Source organism: Felis catus, chromosome F2 (genome assembly GCF_018350175.1).
Source record: "Felis catus isolate Fca126 chromosome F2, F.catus_Fca126_mat1.0, whole genome shotgun sequence".
Classification (NCBI taxonomy): domain Eukaryota; kingdom Metazoa; phylum Chordata; class Mammalia; order Carnivora; family Felidae; genus Felis; species Felis catus.
The window spans coordinates 32864407-32887226 of record NC_058385.1 but is presented as its reverse complement, the minus strand read 5'-3'; the positions used below and the strand labels follow the sequence as shown (position 1 = coordinate 32887226).

The following is a 22820-nucleotide window of genomic DNA, read 5'->3' as shown; positions in this document are numbered from 1 at the left end:
TGAGGGACATACTATAAATTAGCATAATCTTTTTCTCCCCCCAAAACTATCTTTTTAGGCGGTTATAGAAACTGTTAACCTATTTAGCTGACTGTATGGATTTTAGCAACATCATCATAGCTCAAGGCTCCTTTAAAATAACTTCTTAAAATAATTGATCATAGACCTTTCTCTTTGAATAATCATAATAATGAGAATCACTAAAATTTGTAGAGCATCTATAACAGTTCCAGTCCTTAAATATGTCATCTTTCAGGAAACTTTTATTCCTCCTTCAAGCAGATAAAGAAGCAAATGAAGAAGAGACGGAGTTCACGTCACTGAAATTGCTGAGCCAGTTTTAGGAGGCAGTCCTGTCTGACACCATTTCCACCAAACATACTCACGTAAAACATCTGCACGGTTTTAAGCCATCCACAAAGTGAGTACTGGGGACCTTTTCTGGTTCAACAGCATTTCATGTTCGCTTGAGAAGTGTGAATTGAAGAGAACTCACCTTCAATTACCCAGATATATATATATATATATATATATATATATATATATACTCAGCTTTGAGTTTTAGAAGTGGACTTTTTTTTTCTCTTGTGCATATTTGCGACCACACTTTTCCTTGCCAGTAATTTGATTGTCCAAGACTGAATCAGGAGCTAAAAGAGACTGCGATTGCTACATAGACCCAGCGACAACTTAATTTCAAGTTGAAGCTTGTAGGCATGTCAGTGCTGGGGCTTGTGTCCATTTTAAAAGGGCAAAAGCATCAGCACAGGAGGTGAGAGGAACAGTTCCCTGTCCTCCTCACATTCCATTTAAAAACCACAGAGTCCATTCCTAGATGGCTTTCCGCCTGGGCCCACCGGAGTAGGTAGGTGAAATGGAAGCCTTTACCAGTGCAAAGGGAGACGCTGATACTGAAAGTATTAAGCTTCTGAAAATGTATGTGTATTATCCTTGATATTATAAAAGGAGACAGAAAATAAATAAAATAACCAATAGCTAACTGGTAAACATTCCTCAGCAAACAGAGCAAGTCAGTGAAGTGGAGATATCCAGGATGCTTTTCCTCCATATTGATTTTTTGCTATTTTGCATTGGGTGAAATTAGCCTCTATTGCTTTCATTTCATTGGATTTCATTTCAAGGTCCTAGGGAACATTTTGGGTCACCTGAAGGTCCCTCTTCTCTATGTTGTGCCAAAGTGGCCATGAGGATGGTAACAGAACTCACGTAGGTCAAGTGGTAAACAAATCACCAGAGAGATTTTGCTGCAGGGTCACCTTACTTGGCCCAGACTCTGAAAGCGTTTTGGTCATTGAAAGTCCTATAATATAACCTGCATTCATGTTATCGCCACTAATTGTGGTGATCTTAAAATGGTAATACTATAGGTCATCCTAAGACAATCGTAAGGGAGCCTTAAAGTTACTTGCAGTGGCAATCTGGATGCCCATGGTCGTCTCTGTGAGGTGGGAAGGTTGCTAAGAAAGGCATCTGTATAATAACCATAAAGCCATATTTGGGAGTGATACCTAGTAATATCCATGCAATGAATAGGATGACACTGTGTTCTATGTGTCTCACTGCCTTGTGCTCCCTGTGACTGGGAGGGCTGCCTCTAGGTGAATGAAAACCTGTTCTTGGTCAGCTAGGATAAGTAGCTTTGTTCTCTGGTTGTCAGTTTTACTCACACCAGAGAGGAAAGGTCTATCTCCTTTACAAGCAGAAACAAAACCATCATACAATTATTCTCATTTAGCTATTATTTAGCATTAATTGGAACTTGGCATGCTGGGAAACTCACTTCCTGGGGGAGGATTTTATTGTAGAGCACCATAGATACTGTGTAGTGTACATAGCACATTCGAAGCAGCAATTTATTAAAAGTCACAATATTTTCCCTAGAGAATGGATTTGCTATTCACCATTAGGACTAGGTCCAATATTTATGGAATGTTCACACATGATTAATTACGTTTCATTTACAAATAGCCTCTAATGGGAGACATTTTTATTACAAGTGCTATTTTAATGAATTGTCTATCTTTATGAATTCCTGTAGAAGACTGAAATAATTTCTTTTCCTTCCTTTCCCCAACCTTACACCTGAGCCTGCTGGGGCTTCTCGTGTCTTTCTTATGTCTTCTATCAGACTCATGTGATCATCCCCTCACTTGTCTAAGCTGGAAATCTTGGCCATATTTGTGACTCACTCATCCTTCCATCCCATTGCCAATTGCTCACCATATTCAAATGGCTCCTTGTTTTCTGTAGAATAAAAGCTGAATCTCCTTAATCTGATAAGCAGGCATATTAAGATCCTGACAGCCTGAGCCCCATAGCATTCCAGTTATCCGTTCTTTGCCTTCACCAAGTAGACTATACTAGTTCTCACCATGAGATGCTCTTCTTTAATTATGTGTCTATTCCCTGGTCACATTTTCTTTTGCCAGCATGCTGTCTTTCTCTTTGCCTATGAGTGAATGCCTGATTGCTCAGAAGTCAGATCAAACGTCACTCAGACTTCCTCCTCCCCTCCCCTTAGGCAGGATCAGTTACTCTCTCATTTGTTTTCTTATAGAATTGTATGTATACTTCATTTATGTTCCTTAGTTGTGTGTACATTTAACTCATGAATACCACAGTAAATGTTTTAAGGCTTTAGTATGTTTTTAAAATTTTTTGTGGCTTCCACGTATACTGTGTTAATTCAGCACATGATAACTGCTTGGTGAAGGCTGTCTGGCTAAACTGAAAATCCTGTTAAAAGAAGTAACAAGGTTAGGGGCTCCTGGGTGGTTCAGTCGGTTAAGCGTCCGACTTCAGCTCAGGTCATGATCTCGCAGTTCTTGAGTTCGAGTCCCACATTGGGCTCTGTGCTGACAGCTCAGAGCCTGGAGCTTGCTTTGGATTCTGTGTCTCCTTCTCTCTCTGCCTCTCCCCAACTTGTGCTCTGTCTCTCTATGTCTCTCAATAAATAAATAAATGTAAAAAAATATAAAAAAGAAATAACAAGGTTATCCCTCAGTGTGTATTCCATGTAAATACTACTTTGCGGTTCATGACAGAGATGAAATGGATGCAGGTGAAGGAGAAAGTCTGACAGCAAATCATATACATCCCCAACAGGGTAAAGAGATCTGGAGACATAACAGTTTAGGGCATGACAGTAAATCAGAGGTTACCGAGAACCCGAAAAATAATTTATTTTTATTTAATTTTGATTTCTTGCCTTGTGGCCTTGGCATTTGCTATGTCATTTGCTTTGAAAAGCAGTGACCACAGGGCCTACACTATAGTAGACGCACACTAAATATGTCTTGTATGAATGAATGAACAAATAAACGAAGAAATGAAATTATTCCAGCTTTCTCATTTCATGGATAAGAGACCCAAAGTTACAAAGAACAGGAAAGCAGAAACAACCTCTTTTCAAGCTGCCACCATATGCCCTGCACTAAGATTAGGTGCTTTTGCCTCAACTATTCATTTTATCCTGTCAAGAAAATTCTACAACTATTATGTGAGATAAAGAACCTGAAGCTCAAAATTTGTGCCCCATGGTCACAGAGATCGGTTGTAACTCTCTGGTTTTTATACTGTGTAGTGTAGTCTTTCCTTTGCTACCTGCTGTCATGGTAATCATGGACAGTGTAAGTGATTATTAGTTTTGCTGGGTAGGAATCTCTGCTTTTTATAATCTCTATGCTTAGATAGGGGCAGGTGAGTAAATATGCGGAGCAGTGATCTAGCGGCAAGATCACTAGAATTGAAGGCTGAAAACCAGTGTTCAGTTCCTAATCTTGTCATCTTAGTTCGGGCGAGTCCTTTATTGTTTTGGAAACTTAGTTTTTTCACTTATAATACAAGGCTCATAATACAAACCTTGTGGACTTTTGTGGTGAACAGATAAATAGTGACTCTGAAAATACAGTGTGTCTACATAAAAAGGAGTTATTACTATTATTAAGCTTATGTAAGAATGAGAAAGTGTGTATAAAAGGGTGTTCTTAGACGTGCATTCCACTCTCTTTTGTTCCCTTTGTTACCTCTTTGTAATTTCAGTACAACCCAGCCTTCATTTGAGTAAACAGATGAAAACAGGATAAATAAGCATTTCTCCACCGATGTAATTTGTATACAATATATCAGATTAAATGAACTCCTGCTTTTGATTCTTTTGAGTTCACAATTCAACGTAATTTAGTAATAGAGAAATAATAGTTAAAAAGACATCTGTTTCTTGTCACAAGCTTCTATTCTCCTAAGAAAATCAAAACAGTCCAAGAACAGGGAAAATCAGAAAATCAACATCACTGCACAGTGGTAACTCTTTGATGAGAAAAAATTTAAAAAGCCACTGACAGTTTGTTTTGTTAATTATTAAAAATACGGCTTTTGAAATGTTCTACATTAGAGGCAGTTCTATACATACATTTAAAAATGAATCTGATCACAAAAGAACTTGCATTTTTTCAGTTTTTTGTAAAGGTATCCTCTACCTTAAACAAGGTAGAGAAAGTATCACTTCACTTTGGCTGGTGACTTCATTTTGGACCTTTAATACCAATATTGTCTTATGATCATTTATCAAATTTGTTAAGGCCTGTACTTTTCCATTTTTATATAAATTTTTAAATTAAAATGAAGTAAACTCACATAGCTAAAATAATATGAGCAATTAAGACATATTTTCAATATCTATTTTATGATTTCTAATGGTCATGCATTAGAGAGCCCTGGGGCATTAGCATGGATAGGACCTTGGCACTCATTTAATTCTGATCTTTTTTATTTTACAGCTTGGGAAATGAGGCTGTGAGTGGCTGAAAGAAGGAGATATGCTAGTTCTCAGGGAACAAAGATGAAAAAAACCAGCTCCAAGCTATCTTTTGAGTACTCTTCTTACTGTACTATATTAGAATATAATCAATTTTGACAAGTAGAACTCAGTTCTCCTTTATCCAAATAATATCAGGTTAAAAAAGGGGGCCTTGCTCAACACTTACATTAGTTCTTTGGATGTGGATACTGATGGAATGAAGACACATATCTGGGAGACGACCAAATAAATTGGATGACAGGAGATCTCAATAGCTTGGAACAATTGGCCAAGTCTAACAAAAGGGGATTTAACAGACAGATGCAAAATTGGCACTTAACAGTACAAAAACCAGTGGCAAAAGTTCATGAAGTGGGACATATGGCTTAGCAACAGAACATTTTTGTTTTCAAAAGTCGCTATTAAAAAAATTTTTTTAATGTTTTTATTTATGTATGTATTTACTTAAAATTTTTAAATGTTTATTTATTTTTGAGAGAGAGACACAAACACAGAGGGTGAGTGGGGGAGAGCAGAGAGAGAGGGAGACATAGAATCTGAAGCAGGTTCCAGGCTCTGAGTTGTCAGCACTGAGTCTGACGCTGGACTCAAACCCATAGACTGTGAGATTATGATCTGAGTTGAAGTCAGACACATAACCGACTGAGCCACGTAGATTCCCGTTTTTACTTATTTTTGACAGAAAGAGAGACAGAGAGTGAGCTGGGGAGGGGTAGAGAGAGAGGGAGACACAGGCCTCAGGCTCTGAGCTGTCAGCACAGAGCCTGACGCAGGGCTCAAACTTGTGAACCCTGAGATCATGACCCAGGCCAAAGTCAGAAGTTCAACCAACTGAGCCACCCAGGCACCCCCCAAAAGTGGCTATTTTTAAAGAACTAAAAGTTCTGTGAGCTTACTCTTGTCCTCTTATCCAAATGAACTGAATTTTACTTAACATGATAGACGTTTATACAGAACAATAGAGAGGCTAAATACAGTTTAATTTTATCTATCGAGCATTGAGATTATAAATGTGGACACTGATAAACTGGGGCAACGAGAGGGGAAAGACTGGAATGTTAAATTGACTCAGATCCAAGTATATTAGGAAAGGTTAAAGGTATTAGGTAGGTCTCTTTGGAGAAGGGAAGGACTACATTTGTTGTTTTAGAGAAATAGGGGTGAAATGAGCATATACTTTGTGACAAAAGAGGCTAAATGATCAGGCGGAAAGAACTCAAGGTATGGCATCAGACAGCATGAGTCTGAATATTGGTGCCATCATTCTTACAAGTTGTGGGACTTAGGGAAATTCCCCAAGAAAATGTGTATCAGGGTCTTGATCTGTAAGATAGAGCAGAAGTATCTACAATGCAAGGTGGTTATGAAAATTAAATTAAATCAAACTCCATGAAAAATACCTACAGTACATGGCATGCAGTAGTCACAAGGTATTGTCCTTTCCAGCACGTTGGCAGGTAAAGTCATGAAAGATTTTTATTAGATTTTATTTGAGGAATATCTTGTAGAGGGGTTGTTTTAGTGGAGATGGGAAGGTTAGGTGTACAGATCCTTGCCAATCCTGGGTAACATATCTATATGTTGATTGTCAGCATTTTGTTGTACTTTATGCCAGGAAGGATTGTTCTTTAAAACATTTGATTCCTTATAAGGTTATGTTGCTTTTTAAAGTTGCAAGAAGTTTCCACTACTATATATCATAAAATTGCTTACTTACCTATAAAGTGCAGAAAGGGGCCTCTTGTTTCCAGGTTTTGGTCTGTATGGTTTGGGTTCTCCTGCCATGTTGATATCTAAAAGCAAAAAATAATATAGCACTGATTAGGAAAAATTAATCCACTTGAGAAAAATAAATGATGAGATTTTTTTTCCTTTCGCCATTTGCCTATACAAATGTTATATGCTATTCATTTATTCAACAAATATTTGCTGAGCATCTACTTTAGGCCAGGCACTGTTTGAGATATGTCATGTACCAAACAGTTTAGATTTATGCCTTTGTAAAACTAACCTTCTACTGGGGGGAGAAATAGATGGCAAACAACAACAACAACAGCAATGAAAACAAACAGAAAAATTCATAACATATTAGAAAGCAATAAGTACTATGGAAAAAGACAATGTTGAATGAGGTAGAGAAATCAGGAATGCTTAGTAAAATGAAGAAAGAATGAGATATCCTTCTTTTTTTGAATGTTTATCTATTTTGAGAGAGAGAGAGAGAGAGAGAGAGAGAGAGAGAGAGAGAAGAGAGAATCCCAAGCAGGTTTCATGCTGTCAGCATGGACCCCGACGTGGGGCTCGACCCCATGAACTGAGAGATCACAGCCTGAGCTGAAATCAAGCGTTGGACGCTTAATGGACTGAGCCACCCAGGTGCCCCCCAGATATCCTTCTCAACTGGGTTTTTGCCAGAAATGTCTCAGTTTGCATACACATTTGCATGGATCAGAGCTTTGTTCTTAAGAGGAATTAATTTAAATGATAATATCTTTCATCTATGTAGAAAAGGCGTGTAGAAGAGTGGAACTCTAGAGGATACCAGGCTTACTGAAGGAACAATACAACACACACACTCATAAACTAGAATGTGCAGTTATAGAGTTCCTGGGTAGTCAGAAGAAGAGAGTACAACTTTTGCCTTTGTGAACTAAAATCATGATAAAATCTCTGGGATAAGGCAATAAGATGCTTAAGTACCTGACAGAAGAGTATTTGCATACAACTGCCCAACCTCTGTCTTAAAGAAATGTGTGAAACAGTTAAGGGATTGGAAAGTTGGGTGACAAAGGTTTGGAAAATCACATAAAAACCAAGATTTAATAAAGTTAAAATTTCTAAATCATGATAACAAGGAAAATCTATATCAAATATATCAAAATAATGTTTGGTTTTTTTGACATTATTTTGATAGAAAAGAAGGAGAATACTTCTCTTTCTTGTACAGTGGACTAAGTACACTGGATTAGGGAGGAATGAGTGACCCAGCAGTGAAAACAACCAAAATTTCTAGATAAAATACAGCTGACCTTTCAACAACACTGGTGTGAACTGCACAGGTCCATTTATATGCAGATTTTTTTCAATAAATATAGTACAGTACTGTAAATGTATTTTCTCTTCCTTATGATTTTCTTAAAATTCTCTTTTCTCTAGCTTACTTCTATTGTAAGAATACATGAAACATACAATATATGTATTTATTGTTTATGTTATTGGTAAGGTTTCCAGTCAACAGTAGACTATTAGTAGTTGAGTTCTGGGGGGAGTCAAACATTATGTGTAAATTTTTGACTGCACAGGGGCTCAGTACCCCTACTCCCATGTTGTTCAAGAGTCAACTGTATAATATATCTCTTTTTTTAAAAATACAACATTGAGGGGCGCCTGGTTGGCTCAGTCGGTTAAGCATCTGACTTCGGCTCAGGTCATGATTTCACCATTCGCGAGTTTGAACACCACCTCAGGCTCTGTGCTGACAGCTCGGAGACTGGAGCCTGCTTCAGATTCTGTGTCTCCCTTTCTCTCTGCCCCTCCCCTGCTCATCCTTTGTCTCTGTCTCTCAAAAATGAATAAATGTTAAAAAAAACTTTTTTAAAAAGTACAACACTGAGCTAGTAAAAAAGTAAGGAGTTCATAGAAGCCTGTGTCTGAGTCAAAGCAGGAAAGGAACTCAGATGGAATTGGAAGACTGGCTCTGGCTTAGTCCTTGAAGACACTTACTGAAACCAGAACTTGAGCTTTAGCTTTTATGTCCTTGTGAATTAGAGGGGACAGGGGACAGTGCCCACATTAAAGGGTATGAACCATATAATTACTGAATTCAATACCCATATGGGTTAAAATCTTTAACTAAGAAGAAAAGGAAACTTCATCCTTCTTCCTAATAAGGAATATCTACAAAAAAAATTCTCTAGTAAATGTCATAGTTAATAGTGAAATATTGGCTACATTTTCTTTAACATCAAGGTATTTGAGTACTTAATTAGCTAATTTTTATATTATGTCTACACCCAACATGGGGCTCAAACTTATGACCCTGAGATCTAGAGTCGCATGCTCTTCCAACTGGGTCAGCCAGGTGCCCCTCATGTCAAGAAATTTAGAAGGGTATTCACTAGTACCAATTCTGGATTTCATAGTGCATGAAGTAAGACAGGAAAACAGTACCAGAAATGGGAAGGAAGAAATTAAACTGTCATAACTGTTGATAATAACTGGGTCCACATAAAAACTCCAAAATATCCATTGACTATTACAATTAATAAATTCATATCTCTACACAGCAATACATGTTTTAAAAATATAATTCTAAAAGATGTCATTTACATAGTATAAAAGTAAAGTACCTAGGGATAAATGCATTATAAAATTTTAAAGTTGTTTATAAGGAAAATTATATAACTATATTGGAAGATTTTATGGTTGCCTCACATAAATAGAGAAATTAGAAAACTTGATATTTAACAAACATTTCAATTCTCCTGAAGTTGATTTATTGATTCCATATAATGTCAATAATATCACCAAACATTCTTTTTATATCTGTGTGGAGTTGGTAAGTTAATTCTGAGATTTACATGACAGAGTAAAAGGTCAAAATAACCACTTGGAAAAAAACCCAAAGGTGGCAAACTTGCCTTATGCAGACTTATTTTAAGCTACAGTAATTAAGACTATAGTATTTGTACAAAGATAGAAAATGAAACATTGCAACAGAGTAGAAAACTCCCAAACTGAAACACGCATATATGAATGTCTGAATTATGACAGAAATAACATAGCTGATCCGGGATTAAAGATAGGCTTCTGAGGCTGTAACAACTGATTACATTACTGCGAGGATAAATATGAACTTGAACCTCTACCTTACACTGTACGGAAAAATAATTAATTACTATCAGATTAAAACCCTAAATGTGACAGGCAAAAATATATAACTTTTTTTACTAATTTTTTTTTAAGTTTTATTTTTCGTATCTGAGAGAGAGAGAGAGAGAGAGAGGGCGCGCATCAGCAGGGGAGGGGCAGAGAGATGGAGACAGAATCTGAAGCAGGTTCCAGGCTCTGAGCTGTTAGCACAGAGCCCAATGTGGGGCTCGAATTCATGAGCAGTGAGATCATGACCTGGGCTGAAGTTGGAAGCCTAACCGACTGAGCCACCCAGGCGCCCTTCCCCCCTCCAAAATATATAACTTTTAAGAAGAAATACAGTAAAATATCCTTATGAGATCAGAGTATGAAAGGATAATCCTAAACCAGACATAAAAAGCACTAGCCTTAAAATACAAGATTGATAAACTCTACTACATTACAGTAAAATAAAAAGAACTTCTGCTCAGTAAAAGGCACAAAAAGACAATGCAAAGAAAGGCCACAAACTAGATGAAGAAATCCTTGACAAAGTATTTGTTTCTGGAATATATAAAGACTCATTTATATGAGTCAAACCACCAAATAGAAAATTCGGCAAAGCTCTGGATGAATGAGCATTTCCGTTGTACTCAACTTTTAAATACAAGATTTAATTGTGTCTTCAGGCCAACATGGCTTATTTGGAAGCCAAGGCTCAGGTACTCATGACTCAAGAGCTGTTGGCCTTGAAGGGACCATGTAAATAAGGCAAATGACACCGTAACAGTAAAATCTGTGGTCAACGATGGAGAGACATTCTGAGGTTTTCTTCTCTAATTGTCACACATTGTCTAAGTTTCCCATAGGTAGGACTAGAGGAAAAATGACCGAGATTCAATTTTCTGCCATTCTTATAAAAATAGGGGCTTTGGAGTAAAATACTGAGGTACAGAAAATAAAGTGTTATTTCATAAATTCCCAAATTTAGAAAGAGTCATACCAAATACTAATATTTAGAAATCCCATATTGTCTTCAAGAAGGGATATGGGTTTAATCATTCTCAACAAATTTTTTTTGAGATCATCCAAAATATCCTAGTTAAATTCCTACTGGTTTTACAGAAGTATCTATAAAGGTACCTCTGTATCAAGAAGGTGGATTCTATTATCTGAGTATTAGAATTATATTCTTGTAGAGAGAGTCAGTAAAATTAGGTAAGCACCATTAAAAGGAGGTCTCTTGAAGTGTTTATGTTTGGGTGCAATATACATCATACTGTGTGGAAGAACTCCCCCAAACCGTTTCCAGGCATAGGGATGAAGCAGAAGGGAGTGAAAGCCTTACCCATGGTTAGGAGATGACTGGAGACAGGAGACCTCCACAAGGAGGGAAGATGGGTATCTGCATTTTGTCCTATGACATTATAAGCCTCCGTAAGGACCAACTAAGAACAGACCCCATATTTATTTTGAAGTTTCAATATTTCAAGTTAGCATGAAAAAAATAGGTGGAAAAAATAAAAACTTACTCTAAAATTATTCTTCTAGAATTAACCTCAGAATCAAACAAACTGAAAAATATCCTGTTGGGCTAATAACTATATCTTTTCACAGTAAACTATTAAAAACATATTAAATGTTCTAAACAATTTAATCAGTTTTCCTTGCTTCTTTATATTGAAGCTAAATAAGTGATGTCAACATACCATGACAGAAACAACTATAAAGTTAGAGAACTGGAAAAAGTCAATGAGATGAACCTATTCTGGTTTGGGGTAAATGAGATGAGGCAAATGGAGACAGGTACTATTCCAAAGTGTCATTCTCAGAAATGATACTCAAAACATGTAAATGCATTTCTTTGACCGATTTTTGTTAGTGTGCGACAAAAGATGATGGTAACAGCATTCTATTACTTCATGCTTTATGACTCTTGGGAAGATACCTCTACTTCAACACCCAAACACTGCGATCCCCATTTTATGTTATTACGTTGCTCCAATGGCACAGACTACTGAGTGCTTCCCTTTGACTTTGGACTTTTATCCTGCATGGTGTTATTTATCCAACAGGTGTTCAGTGGGTCTGTCTACTGGTTGATTAAATTCATACAGACCTGAAGGTATATCCTTGCACAGGTTGTAGTGTGTCTAGCCAAACACACTGTCAGCACATTTCCTAAAGTGACATTTATTTGAACTATGTTTTGGAAGATGTTAACAGGTATATTGCCAAACAAATAAATCATGGTAACATAAGTTTTGTAAAAATGCTATAATTTATCTCTCTCTTGGATATTTGTAATGCATATGAAAGGATAAGATTCTGGAAAAAAAAGAAATATTCAGTTATGTTTAACTCAAGTGTGTGTGTGTGTGTGTGTGTGTGTGTGTGTATAAACACAGAGTATATTTTGGATGACACACATGTAAACATTCAGCAAAACGGTGTCCTCCCAGAACACAGGTTTATGAAATACACTGAAATATTTAGAAAACATTTTACATTTATTTTTTTGCCACGTTTCAATTTGGAATATCCTCAGGTGAAAATTTATTTTAATCTTTTCAACTGCATATTATTTACACTACTACAATAAATAGGCCCTTGCTACTTACCTCTACCACTAGTGATCCCTGTTGGCATCTGCCATTTCTAGAGGAATTTAACATTGACATTAAAGTGATGCCTGACTTATATTCCTGGGGCACCTGGGTGAGTGCCTGACTTTGGCTCAGTTCATGATCTCACAGTTCATGAGTTTGAGCCCCATGTTGGGCTCTGTGCTGACAGCTCAGAGCCTAGAGCCTGCTTTTGATTCTGTGTCTCCCTCTCTCTCTGGTCCTCCCCCACTCATGCTCTGTCTCTCTCTCAAAAAAAGCCATTAAAAAATGAAAGTGATGTATAACTCATAGTATAATAAAGGTATATACATCATCAATATCATTTTTTAGATGGAAAAAAATAAAAGAAATATTTTTTCTAAAAGAATTACCTATAAGTAATATAATCTTGAGATTTTTTGTTTTGTTTTCTTTCCCAGTTTAAATAAAAGTTTAAATAATTCAGCCATGGCATATAGACTGCTCGGAAAACTCGTTCAGAACCTTTTATTGTTCACATTTAAAAGATTTAGGGATTCATTACTATTCCATTGAATAAAAATTCAGGAGATAAAGAAAATAGTCTGTTATGTTTGACAAGTGAATGCATGAAACCATACATTACCCTAGTATAAGCACCCTATCATTTACGAGTGTTTTTGCATTTATTAGTTTAGATCCTCAAAAAAATCCTGTGAAATAAGTAGAGCAGGAGTCGTTATTCCCACATCATGTACATAGATGTTTGAGGTACCGAGAAATTAAATGGCATTCGTAATAATATCGTTAGCTCAGTTCACTACAACTGTCTCTCTTATTGAGCATGGCCCATGTGCCAGGCACCGACTGATACCTTGCCCCTGTCCTGAGAGAGATGACTGTCTGAGAGTCAGCGGCAGCCTTGAGCCAGAGCTGCACCAAACCCACAGTCTAGCACTTTCCCACTATCACATTGCTCTTAACCGGATTTTGGATGTCACATTTTCTATGCCACTTAATGCTGGTTTGGCTGTGGAAAGTAGCATATAAAGTAATATTCTCTGAGTCCCCAGGAGTTTTGGCATCATGGTGCAGGATGTATGATTAAAAGAATGCTGTAGGGAGCAATGGGGGAACCATGATCCACCCAATTGATTGCTTGAGATTTCTTGGCCAGGTAGGTTCACAACCCTGTGGTTTGATGGAACTGCCTGGAAGTGTTTTTACTCTAAGGAAAAAAAAATGCGCCAGACTTGCAAATGCAAGTACAGCCTACCTTGTGCTCTAAAACATGGACATTTGAAGCATTTTAAGCTGAAAGCTGAAAGTGGAGCCAATAGGGTCAAAAATACCTGGGTTTCTAATCTTGTTTGTTTTTTTTCTTCCCCTTCACGGAATCAAAGCTAGTTTTAACACTTGAAAAATGTCCTTAATAGTATGTTAAAATATACACTGTTGTGGGAATGAAACTGAAGTCTAATTTTACTGGGTAGTCACTGAATTGTGACCATTTTAATGAGCCTTTGGACCTGGTTTCATAAATTAGTTCTGATGCAGCACTATGGCACGCTGGCCTCTGGTTATTAGAATACTAATGCGCAGATTGCTGGTTGGCCAGATTCCCATTTGTTACCAGAAAATACTCTATGCTCCCAGGCTCTGCCTGCAAGGACAAATACAAGTGGAAACTTGGACTTATTACTAATTGCTTGGTAAGTCTGATCACCATATGTGACTTAGGCAGATTCAAACTGTGTTTTCCTCAATGAAAACTGAAGTGAAAGAAGTGGGCATGTATAGTTGATGCCTTTTTTTACTTACTGTCTATTGTGTTCAATGGTTATATTAAGAAGAAAATGAAAATGCCACAAATCATTCATTTTCATTGATCAAATAGTCATCAAACCTGCAGGATGCGCCAAATATGGGGTACATGTGTATGAACGCCGTGTTCTCTAGAATATCACAGAGAGAGACAAGCCAGCAGCTAACTACAGCAAATACGATAAACACCACAATAAAGAAGAATACTGTGTGCTTTGGGAACATGGTGCCCCACCTTCTATGGCTGAGAGTGCTCTTAAGGATCCATTCTTGGTGCATAAGGTGGTTTCCTTCAAAGACACCGGTTATAATGTTAGCTGTTTCGCTGACCCACATCAATCAGCAAACTCTTATGAAAGCCTCAGTTCCATTCATTAAGCTGTAGAGACCTGTTTCTGTTCTTTTGTTTGTTTTATTTTGCTTTTCTCATCCAAACTCCCACTGGCTACCCGTTAAAATACTTTTGATTTTCCTGAAGTGTAAGTGGCCATGAAATCTGAGGAAACTTTGTGGCATTGGTGCATGTTTAATCAATGTCTAGTTTAATGTTGTTTAGCAGAGAATACAAGCACATTTTCACATAGGTATGAAGCAATTTTTTAAATCAAATTTGAATTTACTTAATTCTTAAAACTTTTAACTTGCATCATTTTGTCTCTATCACTTTATCTCTTATATTACCTTGAGTAAATTTTTTGAGGAAAATTTTTCTATATTCTATGAATATCTCTAAAAATCTTTCCAAAGGTAAAAATGAAGGACTATACATGTTTTATTAAGAGACAAAGTCTCCAGAAACCAAATGAATCAAATCTAGAATGTGGACAATGTTCACCAGCAGCACCATGAATTTGTTTAGGACCTTGCATAACAATTTTACAAATACACTTAATGACCTATTGGCATTAATAGTAGAGACAACTGTTGTGATAATAAGAACTACAAATACCTGGTAAAAAAAATAATCTTAACCACATGTTCATTATCAGTTCATGGACTTAGCAGTATTAATTTCTTTGTATCCCAAGAGTTTATTTAGTTTCATACTTGAGGATAGAAAGTTCCTTAAGGAAAGTAAAATTCAACCACAGGATCTGGATTAACAGTTTCCTTGAGAACACTCAGGTTTCCATCAGTGAAGTACAGCATATCCGAAGATTTGGGTATTGCTTCTCTCTGCTCGCTTCCTTTTGTAATCTTTCTCTTTTCATATATGTATAGATAAATTATTTTCTCAGGTCCTTTTTTGTGTTGACCTTGAATTCAGTGTTTAAAACACCAAAGCTACTGTGTTTAGAGTATTTTGTGATTCATAAATATAATGAAACACCAAAGCAAATGTTAGGTAGCTAAATGCATTTTATGTTGAGATTAGTATACAACTCTGATACTCCAAGTGTGGTTGGCAAACAGACAGCATCTGTATCCTGTAGGAACCTGTTTGAATTGCAGAATCCAGGTTCTACCTCAGACCTTACGAACCAGACTGCATTTTAACAAGACAGCCAGGTAACTGCTATGCACATTCAAGTTTGAGAAGCAATGGAATATAACATATTTAGCTTAAATCCCTTCCTTTAATTATTGAGGGCTTTACTTTTTTTTAAAACTGTTTTGAAAAGAAGGTATTAAGAATTTGGAGCAGACAGCATCACTCATCATCAGGAAATGCAAATCAAAATGAGATATTACCTCACACCTGTCAGAATGGTTAAAATCAAAAACACAATAAACAACAAGTGTTGGTGAGGATGGGGAAAACAGGAACCCCTGTACACTGTCGGTGGGAATGCAAACTGGTACAGTCACCGTGGAAGAAAGTATGGGGGTTTCTCAAAAAATTAAAAATAAAACTACCTTACGATCCAGTAATTCTACTGCTGGATATTTAGCTAAAGAACACAAAAACACCAATTCGAAAGGATATATGCACCCCCGTGTTTACTGCAGCATTATTTACAATAACTAAATTGGGGAAGCAGCCCAAGTGCTCACTGGCAGATGAGTGGATAAAGAAGAGGTGGTGTATAGATGCAATGGAGTATCACTCAGCTATAAAAAAGAATGAAATCTTGCCATTTGCAATAACATGGATGGATCTAGAGAGTATAACGCTAAGTGAAACAAGCCAGTTAGAGAAAGACCAATACCATATGATTTCATTCATATATGGAATTTAAGAAACAAAACAAATGAAAAATAAGAGACAAATCAAAAAACAGATTCTTAACTATAGAGAAGAATCTGATGGTCGCCAGAGGGGAGGTAGGTGGGGAATTGGTTGAAATAAGTGAAGGGGATTAAGAGTACACTTATCCTGATGGAATCGTTATATTGTACACCTGAAATTAATATAACATTGTAGGTTAACTACGCTGAAATTAAATTTAAAAAATTGTGAGCGGAAAAAAATTAAGTATTGGGGTGTCTGGGTGGCTCAGCGGGTTAAGTGTCCGACTTCAGCTCAGGTCATGATCTCACGATTCGTGAGTTCAAGCCCCGCGTTGGACTCTGTGCTGGCAGCTGAGCTGGCCTGGAGCCTGCTTCAGATTCTGTGTCTCCTTCTCTCTCTGCCCCACCCCCGCTTGTGCTCTGTCTCTCTCTGACTCTCAAAAGTGAATAAACGTTAAAAAAAAAAAAAAAAACTTTAAAAAAAGAAAAAAAATTAAGCATTTAGGGAAGAAGCTTGAAAAATGCTTTTCTAAAGGCTTAGAATGGACGAATGGTATCTCAGTGTCATTTCTGATGATGATAATAGTTCCCAGCATTTGTATATCATTTAACATTTGATCACATTTTCACATACCTTAAAATTTTTTCACAATAAACTTGTGATGTGGGTCTTATTGCGGATTCCCATTTATACAAATTGAAGTTGAGAAACTGTAAGTTCTTTGCACAAGACAGCATAGCTAATAGATAGTGGTGCCCAGATTCTGAGTTCAGGTTCCCACTCAAAATATGCATCATGTTTTATAGATGAAGTTTGACTTTTCCATTAAAAACAAGGCTATCACTTTTGGCAATCCTTATAAAATTCGTTGGCAAATTACTAAAATATTTCATAATTTCATTTATTAAAGAGATAAATTTTTCACAAAGTCTTCAGGAGCACATATAAAGTAGAAAACAATTAAGTTAAATCTTATTGCTAACATCCCATGAGAAAGTCAAACTTCAGAACTCCTTCCCTGAAAACTGAAGCCTGGAAGAGCCAGAAATCAAGGAAATACAAAGGACCTAACCTCCTTTACCAAAAGCAGGAGAGAGATTACCTGATATTTAATAACAAAGCCAAACTAAAATAAAGACAAGAATGTGCAAAATTTAATCAGATCAAAATTCTTTTAGATATTGCAATGCAAAAATAGAGGATTTTTAAAAAATGTTTATTTATTTTTGAGACACAGTGCAAGCAGGGGAGGGGCAGAAGAAGAGGGAGACAAAGCATCCCGTCAGTGCAGAGCCCAACCTCACAAACCATGAGATAATAACCTCCTTTGAAATCAACAGTTGGTTGCTTGCTTAACCAACTGAACCACCCAGGTGCCCTCTGCCTCTATCATATCCTTTCCAGCCACATTCCCTCTCTTGCCCTTCACACCTCATATTCTACTACATTCCCTCACATTCTTCCCCTCCCACCATCCTGGTCTCCTGTTTCTCAGGCATTTCAGTTGTGTGCCTCTGCCTTTTGTGGCCTCCTTTCTCCCTAGATAATTCCATGGCTAATTCCCCTAATCCCATCAAATCTTTGCTCAAATGTCACCTTCTCACCTATTTAATGTGCAGCATTTCATTTCCTTAACACTTCTCACATTCACAATTCCTGTTACTTTGCTTGAATTTTTGTTTTCCAAAGGATTTATCACTTACTAATTTGTGATAAATCTATTTATGTATTATGCCGTTGTTTATTGCTAGATGATGCCCTTCTCCCCATGCTAAAATGATGACTCCATGAAGCCAGGGATCTTTGTTTTGTTCACAAATATATTCAAAGCACCTAGACTATTTGGCTAATAGATTGACCTAATAAGCGACTGCTGACTTAATGAATTAGTGAATGTTTTATCTGAACTTTCATGACTCAACATGGCTGTCAAAAGTAGAAATTGGAATCAAAAATAAGGTTATAGTTATGGTGACCATACAGGTTAGTATCTAAATGAGTCACTTTTGGGTGTCAATAGGGCATTAAAATTATTAAAATTATATTATTTTGAAAATTTACTTATTGATCAACAAACTGATTTATTATATCACTGGTTCTATAATGAGAGGTAATCAAAAATATTTTTTTAAATCCTTGATCTTCTATTACTTAAAAAATGTTTTTAACATAATTTATTATCAAGTTAGCTAACGAATAGTTTATACAGTGTGATCTTGGTTTCGGGGGTAGATTCCCATGATTCATCACTTACATACAACACCCAGTGCTTGATTTTTTTAAATAAAGCAAAATTAAAACAAACTTAGGTTCACTATCTGAATATTAAACATAATATAAACTGAATAATTTTTCATGGTGCTTTGATCAGTTTATACTGTGTCATATTTTTCTGTAAAATTTATTTTCAATCATCTTATTTTAAATTTTTCATAAAATTTCACAAGTCTTCTTCAAAGGTGCATTTTATCATTAAGTTTATTCAAATTATTCCACTTTGTAAATATAATAATTTTAATTGAGAAAATGCTTCTATAGGTGCTCAGGAAGATAAGTGGAAAATATTCTTAATTCTATTTTTATGCTGATATGAGTAACTTTATGAGCCCAAATATTTTCATAGGTACTGTCTTTTTTTACTTCCATTTACAGATGACTTTTCTTGACACATTTTTATAAAATAAAAATTGTCAGAAATGTCTTAATATTCTTTTGAATGTCTCAGCAAAGGTAGATGCCATACAACCATGGGTATTCTCAATGTCATTTCATTTTCGTATAAAATAAAACTACCTAATTATAAATAGGACTTCATAAAATGTAAAAAGACTTTTCCCTCAAGTTGTGATGTTTCAAAGAATTTTAACAGAAAAATTAAAATTAAATCTTATATATCTCTAGAGCTGTCACTGTAATTTATTTACACCATTCATTGTTTCTGTAAGAATTAATTTGTCCCTTCATTTATGAGATTTGCTTTTAATAATCAGAATTCTTTATTAACTTCCAAATTTGAATCTTGCTGAACATTTTGATTAGAGATTTCCAACTAATTTTGAAAACAATGTAAGAAAATTTAGAGTATTTACGAAGTAGTTCCTCAAAGGCTCAAACATCTGAAATTCAATCAATGAGAGGTAGCAGATAGAGATTTTGTAATAATATGCCAATATTCTTAGTTCAAAATAAGATTTATCACCAACATTTTTGTAGTTCTGACTGTATAAACAGAAAAATATTTATAAAATGTGACACTTACAGGTCAGTCTGTATAAACCAGTAGAATATCATAGTTTGTTTGACGCAATTATGAATTATTTATATACAATAACCAATTCCAAGTACATTTCTGCTCCACAGCTTTCATAATTGACTAAGAACGTTATTTTTCCTACCATGTTGTGTTCTACTCAAATTTGTTTCATATTATTACTGAAAAAATCACATAATTTTATTTTCAATGTTGAATTTTTAAATTTACATTTACAATACCATTCACAAATAATGTCATCAATTTATAGGTTTCATTTAACAGTCAACAATAAGGGTTTTAATTCTAAAATAAACATTTAAAGACACCAGTAAATTAGCTTATGGCCTATTAAAATTTATGAAAAAGTAATTAATCATTGTTATTAAAAGGCTTTTGGAATAATTATTATGGCTAGAAATTGCCCATAAGGTGGGAAGCCAGTACAATGTGACTTTCAAAAAGAATTTTGAAAGAAGTTTCAAAATTTTTGAAAGTAGTTTCTTTCTGAAATTTTTATTTATTTTTATTGAGATATAAGTAACATATAGCATTATATTAGTTACAGATGTACACCATGTTGATTTAATATATGCATATATTATAAAATGATCATGACAATAGGTCTAGTTAACATCTGTCACCACACATTTTTATAATTATTTTCTTGAGATGAGAATTTCTAAGATTTATTCTCTTAGCAACTTTTAAATATAAAATACAGTACTATTATTTCTAATTGTCAAGCTGTACATTTACATCTTCATGACTTATTTATTTTATAATTAGAAGTTTGTACCTTTGACCACTTTGGTTCAATTCACTCACCCTGTATGCCATCCTGCTTCTGGCAACCAACCATCAATCTGTTTTCTGTATCTATGAGCTTGGTTGTTGAGTTGTGTTTTTTGTTTGGTTGTTTGTTTGTGTTTTTAGATCCTACATATATGTGGTATCATATAGTATTTGTCATTTTCTGTCTGACTTATTTCACTAAGTATAATGGCCTCAAGTTCCATCCATGTTATTAACAAATAGCAAGATTTCTTTCCTTTTTGTTTTTTTTATTTTAGAGACAGAGAGAGAGACAACATGAGTGGAGGAGTGGGGCAGAAGGAAAGAGAGTGAAAGAGAGAGAGAGAGAGAGAGAGAGAGAGAGAGAGAGAGAGAATCTTAAGTAGTCTCCACACTCAGGGCAGAGCCCTAAGCAACACTCTAGTCCCTGAACCATGAGATCATGACCTAAGCCAAAGTCAAGAGAAAGATACCTGACAAAGCCACCCAGGTGCCCCTTGATTTTTATCTCAAAAGAAATTCTTGATGTCTGAGTTAGACACCTGGCTCAGGGGCTCAGAGGTACAAATCACTTGTGGAGCGTCTAGAATATAATTTTAGAGACCTATTGCTTATTGGTGATTTATGAGCATTAAAAGAAAATATTAATATCACAGATATGTAGTGGCATTTAGTTAAAATATACTAGATTTTTGGGGCGCCTGGGTGGCGCAGTCGGTTAAGCGTCCGACTTCAGCCAGGTCACGATCTCGCGGTCCGTGAGTTCGAGCCCCGCGTTGGGCTCTGGGCTGATGGCTCGGAGCCTGGAGCCTGTTTCCGATTCTGTGTCTCCCTCTCTCTGCCCCTGCCCCGTTCATGGTCTGTCTCTCTCTATCCCAAAAAATAAATAAATTTTGAAAAAAAAATAAAAAAAAAATATACTAGATTTTTCCTGAAGTACAAATTTCTGAACTATAAGCTAATCTGCACAATATCTATGCAATATCAAAACTGCTTTACCCGTTTTACAGAGAGTAAAACTTTAGGCAAGAGATATGAATAACTTGCATAAGGCCATGCGGCCAGTATTCTGGCAGAAGTCACGTTCAAATTAGATTCTTTGTGACTCCAGAGGTACCTTCCTCAAACTACTCAAACTACCCAATTACCTTCTCCCGCTTCAAGGGTAGAGAATTTATCCTATTGCTCTTGGCAACCAGAAATGCCTAAGAAAAAGAAAGATAGAGATGTTTATCTCCATTGCATATTGAATGACTACTGCAGGCAGTTTGCCACTTGGGTTAGTGCTTATTAGCTTTTGATGAATATTCTGAAGAGATAGGATCTTGAATGTGTTGTATTTGGGGAAAAGGCAGATCCTAGGAGCATTATTTAATAGTGATTGATTACTAAGGTAGTTTAGAAAATATGTCTACAGATTCCTTCATACATGTAGGAAGCAGAATAATAGTCCCCCAAAGACACACAGAGCCTAATTCCCAGAACCTGTGCATATATTACGTTACATGACAAAGATAAAATAAAGTGATTTTAAAATAGGGAGATTATCCAAGGTTATCCAGGTGGGCCCAGTGTAATCACAGTGGTCTTTAAATTCGGAAGTGGTAGGAAGAAGAGAAGGTCAGAGTGACACAATGTGAGAAGGACTCAGTTCACCAGTGTTGACCTCAGAGTTGGAAGAAGGGAGCCATAGGAAAAGGCATGTGGGAAGCCTTTAAAAGCTAGGCAGGACAAGGGAACAGATTCTCCCCAAGTGTCCTCAGAAAGGAACACTGCCCAACTGACTCCTTTACTTTTACTGAGAGAGACCTATGTTGGACTTCTGAACTACAAAACTCTAAGATACTAAATTTGTATTGTTTTAATCCACTAAGTTTATGGTAATTTGTTACAACAGCAATAGAAAACTAACACAACACCCTCTCCTTCAAGAAGTAGAATGTAATACACCTCTGCTTGAGTGTGGGCTGGACTTGCTTCTAATCAATAGAATGTGTGACTCCCTTCTAAAGAACAGAACGTGGCAGAAAATGGTGTATCATTTTCTAGATTAGGTTACAAAAAGACTATCTTCCACTTCGGGTACACGCTCCCTTTCTCTGGGACTTCTTCCTTATTCCGAAGGACCTGGGTGCCATGTCATCAGGCACCCTGTGGAGAGGCCACATAGTAGAAGAGCCAAGCCCTGACAGCAATCACATTGGTGAACTTGGAAGAGTATCCTTACCCAGTCAAACCTTTAGGCAGTTGTAGCCCTAACTGCAAATTGATAAGAGCCTTGTGTGGGACTCTAACCCAGAATCACCCAGGGAAGCTATGCTAAGATTTCCTGACCCACAGAAAGGGTACAATAATAAATGTTTGTTATTTTAGGCTATGAAGCTTTGGGAACTTGTTATCTAGTCATAGATAACTAATATAATTACTCTAAAGTTTGTATTTACCTATCAAAAGTGAAGAAATAAATAGAAAAGAAAAAAATGCTAATTAGGTGAGTATCGC

The 22820-nt window shown here is 36.2% G+C and overlaps 1 protein-coding gene across 9 annotated transcripts in view; it reads right to left on the bottom strand.

Moving 5' to 3' along the window:
• The window catches only part of RALYL (RALY RNA binding protein like), a 718293-nt gene that overhangs the window by 147284 nt on the left and 548189 nt on the right, over nucleotides 1-22820 (bottom strand). For all 9 annotated transcript variants that reach the window (XM_019822842.3, XM_011291329.4, XM_019822839.3 and 6 more), the window contains one exon: nucleotides 6558-6633. In XM_019822842.3, coding sequence (XP_019678401.1) covers nucleotides 6558-6633 — 76 coding nt within the window. The remainder of the gene's footprint in view (nucleotides 1-6557; nucleotides 6634-22820) is intronic.